Source organism: Oryzias latipes, chromosome 11 (assembly GCF_053564925.1).
Source record: "Oryzias latipes strain Hd-rR chromosome 11, Olatipes_Hd-rR_3.1".
Classification (NCBI taxonomy): Eukaryota; Metazoa; Chordata; class Actinopteri; order Beloniformes; family Adrianichthyidae; genus Oryzias; species Oryzias latipes.
The window spans coordinates 23,571,230-23,584,194 of NC_136247.1; the positions used below are offsets into that span (position 1 = coordinate 23,571,230).

The window sequence follows — 12,965 nt, forward strand, 5'->3', positions numbered from 1 at the left end:
TACTTTATTCGAAGGCCCAAAGCGCTTTACAGTCACAGTCCCATTCACCCATGCACACACACACTCACACACTGGTGGCGGCTCCACTGCCGAACACTGGCGCCAACCTCCCACCAGAGTCAGGGAGGGGTTCGGTGTCTTGCCCAAGGACACTTCGACAGATGGGTGTGCAAGGCGAGAATCGAACCTGCAATCTTACTTTCATGGGCCAACCGCCTACTGCTGCACCATGGCCGCCCCACGACATGTCATAAGAGGCTTCAGTTTATTACACTTCCAGGGGTTTGGATCTGAGTTTTACTGGTTTCTACTGTAGAAAAAGCTGTTTGATGAAGCGAATTGTGGTTCAAAACTGTAAAAATGTAAAGAGGGCTCTAAGGTAAAGTCATGAAGAAGTTACTAAATACCTTAATTTTTTCTGATAAACTGCTTCTTTTTCAAAAAATCAGTCATGTTTCAAAAATCATTCCAGCTCCAGCACATCAGTTGAGTGTTTTGTAGTACCAGAATGTCAGAAAAATGTGTATAAATAAAGCTTCCTTTTGTTGTGATACTTTGATGGTTTAGCAAAGTGTGTGCTGAGTGTGATTGAGCTTCAAACCTTGGCTCTTCAGCTCTTCTTTGTTTTTTTCTCTGTCTCCTGGCCTTCATGCTTTGCATGCACAGGATGAGACACCGGGGGAGGTTAAGAGAGGAGCTGGAATGGAGTTCTGCTCCATTTACCAGCCTGAAATATTCCTCTTAGAACCACTCTTGGTTTTTCTCGCTCTCTCTATCATCCTCTGTGCCGTTTCTCCTACTGCCCCCCCCCCCCCCCCCCCCCGCAGTTCTCATCTCTCTGACATGTGGTCTTTTCGCTACGTCTTTAAAATGTGCTGCTGTCCTCTCGTCCCATTCTGCTCAGTTGGCGGGAGCTTTGAGCTTTAAAGGATGATAAAGATGCTTAAAGACCCACTCAGATAAAAATTGTGTTTTTGGTGTTTTGAACATGTTCTCATGGCATATTTCTGATGATGGAGGACATATGTGAAGAAAATTAAGACTGGAAGTGTTTCTTTGTTCAAATCATTGGGAATCAAGAGCAGACGGAAAAAAGCAGTTTGGCAAAGATCTTATTTGTGACGTAGAAAATAAGCTGGGCGGGGCTACAAGTTTTCTGCTCCGCCCTATTCTGATGCGTCCAATTACAGACAAATGGATCCATGAAAGTCTTTGTTGTCCTCGTCTGAGCTGGAATCGTCCATCGTTCGCAAGCTTACTTTGAGCGTCCTGTTTACACCGATGTCCAGCGGTTTCAGTTCCTTCATCAAGCATCCCGGAATGACGGAAAGCTCCGAGTTCATTTGCTTCACTTCTTTTTTCACATTGTCTGTGAGATGTGCGGGGAAGGAGTCACAGATTAACAGAGATGGTGACGCGGCGAAAAAATCATCTGACTTTTAAAAATCAGACTTTTAAGTGCGCCTTTTGTTCGTGAAAATACGGTATTTCTGGTTTAAGGTGCGTTCAGCATTTCATCAAGGCCCTGAAAACTTGACCTCTGACTTCTAGTCAAGCTTTTATACATAAGCTTTTAATCCTTAAACCCTCCATTCACTTTCCATTCTAGTAGTATTTTTACACACCAAAAAGAAAAAAAATATACTACCTCTTTACCACAGCTTTACTTTCTGATGAGCCTCTATAAGTGGAGTAAACTGCAGGTGGAGATTGGCGGCTTCAAGGCGTCTTTTCCCAGAACGGGGTCGTTTGTGAACACTTGGATCTGATCTCAGCATCACATCCATCAGGAAATGAGCTGCTCTGTTTTTTTCCTTTGCGTACACATTTCATTTTTGAAACTGAGACCTATCATGTGTATGTAATTAACTCTTTTGGGTCTGTTTGCTGGGCGTGCTGCACGTCATTTTCAGTCGTGCGCGTCTGGTCTCAGACACACCCCCCCCCCATTAAACCTGCATTGCTCTCGTCTGTGTTGTGACAGAGACTAATGACTTTGCTGTTCATCAAATGTCTCAGTGGATGCTTGTAGTGAGGAATCAGACGGAATCAGACATAAAGTAAGTGCACCCACTCTAAATGTTCGTGAATCTCAAATAATCATTTTGATTCCATAGAGACTTGACAGCTTAAAAGATACGTCTGGATAATAATTAGTGTTGTTTTAGACATGGGTGTGGTGAGGTGAGCGTGACGCTGTGGGTTCACGTCATTCCACCCAACAAAGAACTTTAAGAAAACGGAAACTTTAGTTTGGTTGACCTAAAAGCTTTTTTTAACTCATTTATGCAGTTTTTCTTTTTGTTTCTACCTTTTGACGTAGTTTTTATTTAAATTATAAACATCACCCCCCCCCCCCCCACACACACACACACACACACACACAAACAATGCACTGGGCTGTTGTTAGCATGTCACAGGCTCGAGTCCTGGTTCAACAGCATCATAGCGGTCATGATGCCAAGAATTAGAACTACTATACAGTGATCCCTTGATTATCGCGGGGGTTACGTTCCAAATAGAACCCGTGATAAGCAAAACCCGTGAAGTAGAAACCTTTATTTTTTTACAATTATTATACAATGAAATTCACTATTATACATTGAAAAGAAAGAACAAACCATTTAACAGGCTAAATCAATTGTTTTTTTAACAAATAAAAGTACTTTAGAAACGTTTTTCAACAAATAACTTCTGTAGTGTGCTGTCAAATAATAATTTCAATCATCGATAAGAACAGAAGGCTTTAAATTGCGGAGATTAGCCCCGCCCACCGCGACCCGAGTGGATTAAACGGAGGAAAATTTAAAATGATTATGAAAAAAATAAAAAAGTACAGTGGGACAGATAGTGACTCCGGTCTTCTTTTTCACTGCTCTTCATACTGAGCCGCTGCATCCTCTGCAGCGTTTTTTCCTTCTGAAGCCCGCGGTGCAGCTGCAGGTGTGTTTGTTCGGGAGAGGAACATAGTGATAGGCAGTTGTTGTCGCTCTTTTTTCTTCTTTGCTAAAGATCCTTATACACCGACATGCCACCATCGATTATGTTGGAGAACTGTTATGAACGGCTCATCAAAGGGTCCCATTCTTGAGCTACTCGCTGAGTGACTTTTTAGCCAATCAGAATGCAGAACACAATGCACAATCCAAATCCGTGAAGTAGCAAAACCGTGAAAAGTAAACCGTGATATAGCAAGGGATCACTGTATTGAAAAGAAAACCAAAATAACAATGAAGTAACAAAAAAGTGTAATAATTCACACACTCTTACCCTCATAATATTTAGAGCTATACACTTTTATAAAAAAAAAAAAAGGCAGAGTAGACTCCCACGTTTTAATATTCTTATGACCTAAAACATTAGGTGGTGAGGCCTTCTAGTGTAGAATTATATTTACATAAGTTCTTCTTGGCATAATATCATAAACTTTGATGAAAAAACACACTGCTGTGCTGCTGCACCTCAGGCGATCTGTTCTTGGTGCGCCGCTAATGACAAACTGAATGTAGATATTGAATGTATGGGGGGGGGGGGGGGGGGGGGGGGGGGGCTTATGTAACTCTGAGCCAATCTTTGCATAGAGTTGCAAACTATTGAAAGATTGCCTTTAGGAAGCAATCAATGCCCCATTTTATTTTTTCGCGTTTCTACTTGAGGATTAAAAAATAAATACAAATACATAGCAGTGATTCTTCTCCATTGCTGAATATGGCGGTAAGAAACATGTAATTCCTATGTTAAGCCCAGGGGTGGGCAAACTATGGCCCGCGGGCTGGATCTGGCCCGCCTCCATGTTTGGTCCGGCACACTGAACAATATCAGAGACCCATGTTTTTTTATTTTTATCTGGCCACACGATCAAGATCTGCATGTCTTGACCGTTGCAGTTCATCTTTCCCGGTTTAGTTCATTCTTTATGAGTGATTATGCTGCTTTTTTTAAACAGCGCACTCTGTTCTGTGTCCTGATTGGCTGGAGACCTTGTCAATCAATCTCCTTCGTGTCTCCTGTACAGAAACGTGGAGCTCTTCAGATCTACAGAAATCTGTGATCGATCAGATCTTTGTTTTCATTCTATGATCTTGGACTTAATCTCTATGAAGTGTTGAGAATTTAAACAAGAGAAAAGAGTCAAAATGTTCATGTCTGTCTGAGAAAAGTGTATTTAGGCAGTGAGGAGTTTTACTGCCATGAACGTTTGTAATCAGACTCCATGGATTTCACCGATCACTGTTATTTTTAGAACGTAACTCCTGCAATAAACGAGGGAACTCTGTGCTGGTGAAAAGGTAACGCAGATATATGCTTGACTGCAGTAGAAGACGTAGAAATGTGCTTTTTTATCATTACTGGATCAGAAACAGACGTGCAGGACACAGCTGCTCAGTTTGAGCGCAAACTGTGAGACGTGAGGAGCTGCAGCCCTCAAAGTCTCAGCGGGAAAATGACGGGAGAGGATCCACTATTTATTTATTTATTTTCAATGTATCAGTATTTTTTTCCTGACTTTTTGTCTTTGAATATCACGGAAAGAGTTATTTGGTCATTTTTTTATTTTATAAATAGTGTTATTTATTTTATTAAAAGGATCATGAATTAATAAAACTCTATTATAGGGCTTTACAATAAAAGAAAGATAAAAGAAGTTTAAAGAAAAGAGTTATTGTGGCCCTCACAAGAAAATGTTTGGGGACCTGCCCATGTGGTGTTGGAAGATTTTTTGTTTTTCATTCTTATGATCATTTAAACACCACATGAACGCAGGGTTTCTCTTAGTTTTACACAAGGTACAATTGGTGCAATTGGCTCTAAAATGAGAACAAAGTTTTAACCTAAAAACTCTAAAATGTTCTGTTTTAAAATATAATTTTCGATCCAAATGTTTTCATCCAGATTTCATGTTATTTCTTTCTCACGCCACGCATCTGTTCCTGATCCGGCTCTTCTATCCAATTGAAAATAATCGCCCACCCCTGGTTTAGCCTATAACAACAATGATCATTTTTAATGATGAGCGCTGTTGCAAAAGAAAAAAAACATCTGCTGAAACCTTTCTTTGTGGGGTTTGGATGATTTTTCTTGTCAATGGGTCAATTCATTTCTGATTGCTCCTACAGTACAAACAAAAATGCCGGTTAGCTAAACTAGTACCTCTAATTTGACTGTTTGTGGTTTTTTAATAAACTGGTAACCTGCAGGTGTCTGAAGCTGCTCAGAACTAGGTCTATGTGCCGTGATCCCAACATAAAATTGACAAAAAATAAAACGTGTTTGTTTTTAGGACATTCTTACAACTCTAGTCACATGCTACCTAAAGCTACGTTCACACCGGGCTCGGAAACATGCGTTCAGGCAGCCACTTCCAATGAAAGGTCTATGTAAACACGCATATATGTGCGTTTTTGGGCTTCCGCCTCTGAAATTACCACCATTTTCAGGCTCTACAAACAAAACTGAACGGCACATGAATGTTAACCCAGGTCAAACTTTGACCAATCAGGAACTTGGATTTCTTTTAATTCACGGAAGTACCAATCATTGCCTTCCAGTTCCATCTGCGTGACCCGTACAGGTCATCACACACATCATCCACATCTCATTATTCACCCAAATCCACTAATAAAGGCAGTTTTGACTAGGACCTAAAAGTCTGTCAGCATCGGTGTATACTGTTCTTAGAACTGTCCAGACTGCACATTTTTACTTTCGTCATAGTGTACGTTTTATTGCAGACTTTCTAATTTCTTGTTTGCCATGTGCAATAAAGTCCACCAGTCAAGCGTCACAAATGACTGAGAACCAACAAGTTGGTTAGTACCCACGGGTGTTTATAAGAAGAGCAAAATGCTTTGAGGGTAAACTTACGGAAGAGGAGACTTATCCTACATGTGATGCATGTCAAAAATGCAATGAGACATTTTTAGCATATGGTGTTCACGCTGGACTCTTGCTACCTGATACTAGCTCATGTACATTTGGAAGAGGCTTGGTGCGAAATGGTGGAAATCTCTGAAATATTGCTCCAGGCTTTTTCTTTCACAGCTCTATTCCGATATATATGAAAGACTTGGTGTCATAAATTGCCAGAGTCTGTTCACAAACCACAACTATTAAATTCTCCTGTATGATCAATTTTTAAAGTTGTGACTCTTCCATTTATTAAAAACTACACTGTCTTTAATCTCCAATCCCTGATTGGTCAACTGGTTTAATTGGTTCAATCGCTGCACATTTTGAACATAGAACCTGCAAAGACATGTAAAAACTTTCGTAACGGCACATGAACGTGTGATTTATGAACGCAGAAGCCTGAAAGGTGGACATGCGTGTGCTTACTTAGACCCTTCATTGGAAGTGGTTACACGCGTGTTTTTGAGTTCAGTGAGAATGTAGGAGAACCCAATTTCGTCCAACAGACATCCACATCCACCCTAATTCCTTCATCTACTCAGAGATTTTGTTTTGAAATCAACCGACCCTCTTCCTCCTTCCACTCTGTGCTTCTGCTTCTACTCGAGTAGAACAGGCACGTCTGGTAGCTGCTGTACCATTAGTTGTGGGATCAAATCATGACCTAAAACATCTCTGTCTGTTTTGTTTTAGCTGTGGCTGCCATATCTTGGAGAGTATACCCCCCTCCGTTTTCGTAGTTTATTAGGATATTTTTTAAAGTGGTAAAAACAAAATTGTAAATAAATAATTATAAATAGATGTTAGTGGTTCTCATGCAGAAGCCATTGAGGCTCTCAGGAACGATGTCCTGCTTCAGGAGATTCCTCAGCCGTTTTCTGCTGTGGAATATGCGGGTGGAGCCAAAGCAACACTGCTTTTCTCCAGGAAAACCTCGCCTTGCTGTTTCCCAACTCCACACTTTGCTCCCTGGTTCCCACTCTTCTCTGCCCCCGTCCCAACACCCCGTCCTGGCTTGACGCCAGTCTTCCGCTGAATCCAGTGGTCATTTCTTGGAAACATCCGCGGCAGAACAATTAATCCACAGGAAACTGGGCTCTTGGTTTCTATAACGGCGATGGACGATCATCAGCAGTCGGGGTGGGATGTCTCTGGACTTTATAGGAATCTTTTTTCCCTATTTCTGTTGAGCACTCTGAAGGAAACAAATGCATTAAGTTTGTTTATTTATTTTTCATTTAAAACCTTTAAAATAACAAATATTCTAAAGGCCCGTACACACCGGGATGAATTTCGCCCGCGATATTCGACGACGTTTAACGCCTCGTGACTAAACAAAGGGCACCAATGTGAGTGTGTACACCGACGCGAAAAACGCCACACGTAAAAGCGTCACTTTTTAAAAAAACGCCATGGGTTCGTTTTTTTGGTTTGACGCGCCGCGTCGAAAACTATACGACCAATGAGAATGGTGCTTTTGCACACGTGTCTGGAGCTTCTGAAGTTACAGTAAAACACAACTTGGGGGCGCTCAAACACAGAACTGCCTTGCTGAGCACACATACCAGCGAAGAAGATAGACGCCAAGTAGCGTCTACACTGCCGCGAAGAAATAATGACGGACATTCTAAAATATCCCCGAACCAAGTACCAGTTGGAGCTACTGATGCTTGAAATATTCATGTTTTCTTTGTATGATTATGACAAGCGCGTAAATACTTGCTCTCTTCTTCTGAGTGAAAAGCGACTATAAGAAGCGTAAAGTTGTGCAGCGCCACCTTGTGTACAGGAGTATTTCTGTTTTACGTCAGGGAATGAAATTGTATGTTCGCTCGGCTCATCGTCAGCGAAAATCGCCTGAGTGTGAACACAAAAAACGTGGTGAAAAACTCCTGGCGAATAACGCCTGGCGAATATTCTTCCCGGTGTGTACGGGCCTTTAGACGTTAAAATGAAGTGGCCGCTAACATGCTAAAGCTTTAGCCTTTAAGGTTCTCCTGAAATAATCAGGGATCAAGTCTCCAATAGAGTCTTTGCTCCTGTTTGTTTATTTATGAAAGTCTTTGAGCTCTTAACTCTTAATAAATGTATTAACATTATAAGTATATTACTTTAGTTAAGTTTAGTGTGCATTATGTTCTTCTGTTGTTTATATACATTTATGCATATGTTTATATATATATTAGTAAGCTTTAGCACAACTGCTAAAAAAAACTGTTGCATTGTGGGTGATCACAGGGTTATTATTACTCTAAAAAAAATAAAGTTGCATTTTAAAATAGCCTTTAATATATTGTTGTAAAAATCCACACCAACAAGATGTTAGTGATGGGAACAGAATTCTTATTGGATAAAACATCAGTTTGTTTGGTGGGTATTTAAATGAAAAGTTTGATTTACTGCAAAAGTAAATTATAGGAAAAGAAAAGACTTGTTTCAAGAAAAAGTTCTTATTTTCTGTCTTGCAAAAAAAAAAAAAAAATCGTAATGAGAACGTTTTTTTTGTGATGCAGAAAGACCTCCACACTGCAAAAACTAAATTTTAAGAAATTAAAAACTCTTTTTTCAAGAAAAACAACCTGAAATAGAAAGTTTATCAGTAGAAAAATGATTTTAGTCTGAGAAAACCTGTCTTGGGGACTGGAATGTTTTTCTTAGAATAATAATTCTTGGTAGAAACATTTTTCTGATTCCATTGACAGATTTTTGGGAATTTGTTCCCCCCCCTTTTTTTTAAGCTGAAAAGCAGAGCAGAAAAAGTGTTAAACTTTAACTCTGCGTGTTAATAAAATGTTAAACTAAAACATATAAACTTAAAAAGGGAAATAAAGTGTTCCAGGAGAATTAAAGAAAGTTTTTTCTCCTATGCTGTACTTTTAACTGAACCAGTTTCAATTTCTATTGTAAATATGCTTTTGAGCCCCCCTGTCTGTTCTGGTGGGACATTATCTGTCACCACAAGTTGGAAAACGCCCGATTAAAGACAAAACCTCTTCCGTTTGTGTTGCAAGCGACAAAGTGTTCATCCGACCTGAATCCTTTGAACTGATTGTTTTAATGACAGACGGCGTTTGTGGCCGCAGGCTGCAGCCGGCAGCTCCCAAAGCAGCCAGTAGGGGGAATCGACTCCTCATGCTGGCGCCGTCCCCTGGAGTCTCCACTCCTCCTCTTCCCGGCGCTCTTCCAGGTTGTGAAAACGTTGCAGCCCGCCGGTTCGTGTCTGGATCTTCCACTCGCACCGAGCGGCTGAAGACCCTCCCACAGGCTGGGCAGGGGCAAGAGGAGGCAGTCTGCTCCGCTCACAGAGTCGGACAAGCCCCCCCCCCCCCCCCCCCTCACCACCACTCTGTCAGTGTGGAGAAGAAGAAGGGATAGAGGCTGAGAGGTTGAAAGACAGAGAAAGCGTACGCGTGAGAGGCAGGCTGCTTACAGGGCGGAGGAGGAACAAGGAGCACGTTCAGCAGGAGCAGAAAGGAGGAGGACAACAAGACGGGACTTCACCTCCACGGACACCTGGGAAGCAGTCACTGTCCCTTTTTTTTTTCTCCTCCTCTCGCTTCCGGAGCGCGTTGGATTGACTAACGATCAGTGGATTTTTTAAATGCCACATCCTTGAGAAGCTGGGATAATTGCTGCGCTCCCCATCTCCTTCCACGCTGCGGAGCGACCTCCTGCCTTGTGATTCCCCTCCTCGCACAAAGCGCATCTGTTGGGAAAGCGGCGCTGAGGATATCTCCCCTTCTGTCTGACAGGACGGCACGCAGGCATCGCCAAATCAGACGAGAGGGAAAGAGCGGCAAAGGGAGAAGGGCAGTGAGAGAGTCCGACTGGAGTGAAACGGCTGAAACCGAGAAGTCGCCCTATACATCCTCTCCCATTTTCCTCGCCATTCCTCTCCTCCTCCTCTATTCTTCCTCTTTTTCTCTCCCGGTTTCTCACCGTTTCTTAGATTGGCAGAGTTCCTGCCACCTGGAGTGCTGGGCTCTTCCCTCTTCCTCCTTCTACCTCACTCTAACTCTCCCCTGGAAAACATTGGGCTTCTTTGGAAAGATTTCTTGCGATCGAGCAGCGAGTGACTGAGAGGGCATCTGCCTGGCTTCAAGTGTCCGGACCGGCGCCGCGTAGTTTGTGGGAGCGTTCCCTGTCAGAGGCAGACCCGGTCTGTCCGGCTGAAAGAGCCCGTCTTCTCCCCCGGGGATCGGCTTGCGACAGAACGCTGCAGACGAGGTTGGGATTGCACAGCCCCTCTGTCGCCTCGGTCACGTTGCTAGCTACTTGGCAACTCCCGCCCCTGTGTCACCGTTCCCTGCCCCAGTGCTAAGGATTCCAGCTACATGGGCAAGCGTTTGGAGCAGCAGCCAATGTACCCTCAGTACACCTACTACTACCCCCACTATCTCCAAACCAAGGTATGCCGCTCTCCTCGGATCCCTCAAACCCCCTCCTAGCCTTCTCCCCCCCTGTCCCCCGTACCCCCCCCCCCCATTTGTCACATTGCCAGCCTTGGTGATGATAGTTTCAGATGGCAGGGTCCGCTCAGAGTTGGGACGGTGTACGTGCGTGGGCGTGTACCGCCGTCTGAATGGCGTAAAGGCTGGCATCTAAGGGCCGCTGGGGCTGGAAGGAAACCACCAACCCAACTGCTGAGCGGAACCGCTGATGGATTTAACCAAAAGATCAAAATGGATCTTGCATACTAATATGAGCTTATTTTTACGTATTTGGTTTTGGTCAGATGTGTTCTGGTTGTGCAGGTTATGACCCCTTTTCTCCTGTCTTTTTTATTTATTGTCTCCGCTGCTGATGGTGGGGCTCTGACACAGACTCGGTGCAGGCTGCCCATGTTTGTTCTAGCTGTAGTGCGCATCAGTGCCTTTGGGATGGAAGCCCAGACCCGAGTCCCGGTGGCTGCCAGGCCGCCGGCTGGGCACGCTACCCAGACATCATCAGGGGATTAAAATGGAAACCTTCTGGGGATTACTTTGTTTGCCTTTTGAGCACAGCGCGAAACACTGGCTTTTGTTGGTGACGTGTACACACCTGTAGCAAGGTGTTGTGTGCAGAGCACTGCCGTCTGGAGCTGAACCTTTTACCAAATCGCTTCATTAATGTTTGTTTAAATCTTTTAACCAATGGAAATTCTCATTGGATTTTTCTTTTCATGCCTCTTTTGGGTTCCAGAAGTGCTAACATTTTAAAAATCATATTTTGCTTTGATACCTTTTAAGCCACAGAAATTTGAAAGACTCTAATTCACCAACAAGGCTTTAACGTTTTTTCCTTATTGTACAAAAACTACTTTTTTTCAGATCAAAATTAACATTGTCTCTGCAAAAATAATCTCCTACCAAGTACTTTAGTTACATTTCTGGATTAAATGTCTTTTAACTCTTGATTTTAGCTAAGCAAGCTTCCTGGTAACGTTCAGTCAAAAGTAAAAGCTAATCTTGAGTCAATGATTTCAAAAACATCTTATTTTAAGCAAAAGTTCTTAAAAACAAGTTGTTTTATTTAAAACATAAAGTGGAAGTTTATTTCTAAATAGGGAGGAGAATTATTTAAAGAGACAGAGTTGCTCAATTTAGTGAAAAAAGCTTATTTTGACTCATAACACAGAACAAATGTTTTTTTTAACAGCAGGACAGATGTTTGTAAGTAAATTAAACATTGATGTTTAATTTTTAGGACAAATTTATCTCAACATGTGTCATTCTAGCCTTTAAGATGATTGTGGATTTGGAAATGAGGATAGTTGGACTGCTTTACCGCTCAAAAAAAGATGTATTTGGTGGGCAAAGTATATAAATGTACCTACTTTTAAGAGTTAAAACTCTGTTTTGAGCCATAAACTGTTATTGTAAGATATGTTTCCAGTTACCAAAGCAATAGACCTGAATATGAATATTTAGAGGTAATTTTTAGGTTTATTTAACAGGCAGAACATTACAACCTTTTTAAGGGAAAACTTTCCAAGACATATTCTACTCATTGCATTTGCAGATTCTTTCTCTCCAAATAATGGAAAAAATATTTTTGAGCCTAAAAATAGCAAAAAAAAAGACAAGTTTTAAGAAGAAAATTACTTTTAAGTATAATTATCTGTCCAAAATAGTCAAGAAAAGAAAAAAAATAAGCAAAAAAGTTAACTGTTACATAGAATTACTTCAAATCAAAAGTTAAACAGCCCAATAATTGGTATTTTTTTCTAGTTTTAGGTAACTGGTTGGTAGTTTTTGAGATTTTATGAACCTAATTGTCGTTCATTTTGACTACAGTCCCAATAAACTAGTGGAATTTGTGGGAACATGTGAACAAATTTCCAAAATAATATTGATGAATGCCACTTTAGCCTGTCAACATTTACTGAACTTTAAAATACGATTAAACCAAAAAATACAGTGGAATTCTTTTGGCTTAAAGTTAAGTTTTTTATTGTCAAGAGTTTTAACAATCATTTCATTATTTCTAGATGTTAGCTCTTAAAGAAACAGAACTTTTCCACCGTGTAGGTTTTAAGAAAAGCTTGAAAAGGTCTACAGCAAAAAGAAACCTGACATTTCTAAAAACAAGGTTTGAAATCTTTTTGCAAGGATCAAAGAATTTACAGCAAATCCATCAAATCTTTCCCTCTGCATGTCCAGCTTTGCTCCCTCCATCTTGGAGGAGCTTTCTGCTGCCACACCTGCCAGTCCACAAGCCCCCCTCCCCTAATTTATAGTTTAATACATTTGTACTGCTGCCATATGGCTCCTCTCTCCCTCCCACTCATCTTCCTCCTCCCCTACTCCTTCCATCAACTCCCCCTCTCCCTCCCGCTCCCTTCTCATATCTTAGAGCCGCTCATCTCAGGGGCCTCTCAATCAAGGCATGCCCCTTCATTCTCCCATGGCCTCCTCCTCCTCCTCCTCCCTCCCTCCCTCCCTCCCTCCCCTGCTACTTGCTGCATCGCTCCTCTGCTGCAACAGGGTCCCCATCCTCTTCCCTTCTGCCTATGCTGCAGTTCACTCCCAAGGTCAGCGCAGATCTGATCTTGCCACCGTCAGCGTTTGATGTCT

The 12,965-nt window shown here is 41.9% G+C and overlaps 1 protein-coding gene and 1 long non-coding RNA gene across 6 annotated transcripts in view; one reads left to right on the forward strand and one right to left on the reverse strand.

The window, feature by feature from the left end:
* rbms3 (RNA binding motif, single stranded interacting protein) overlaps positions 1 to 12,965 on the forward strand; it is a 365,348-nt gene that overhangs the window by 102,866 nt on the left and 249,517 nt on the right. Inside the window, exon 1 of one of the 5 annotated variants that reach the window (XM_023959618.2) lies at positions 9,126 to 10,319. The exons of 2 other annotated variants lie outside the window; for them this stretch is intronic. In XM_023959618.2, coding sequence (XP_023815386.1) covers positions 10,245 to 10,319 — 75 coding nt within the window. In that variant the 5' untranslated portion in view covers positions 9,126 to 10,244. Of the gene's footprint in view, positions 1 to 9,125; positions 10,320 to 12,965 lie in introns of those variants that run through there. 2 more of the 5 variants (XM_023959620.2, XM_023959619.2) reach the window with 2 other exon arrangements.
* On the reverse strand, positions 8,177 to 9,480 carry LOC144995666 (uncharacterized). The gene is made up of 2 exons (XR_013659178.1): positions 9,341 to 9,480; positions 8,177 to 9,256 (listed from the first exon to the last, which is right to left on the reverse strand). It is a non-coding gene; the product is annotated as an uncharacterized LOC144995666 (long non-coding RNA).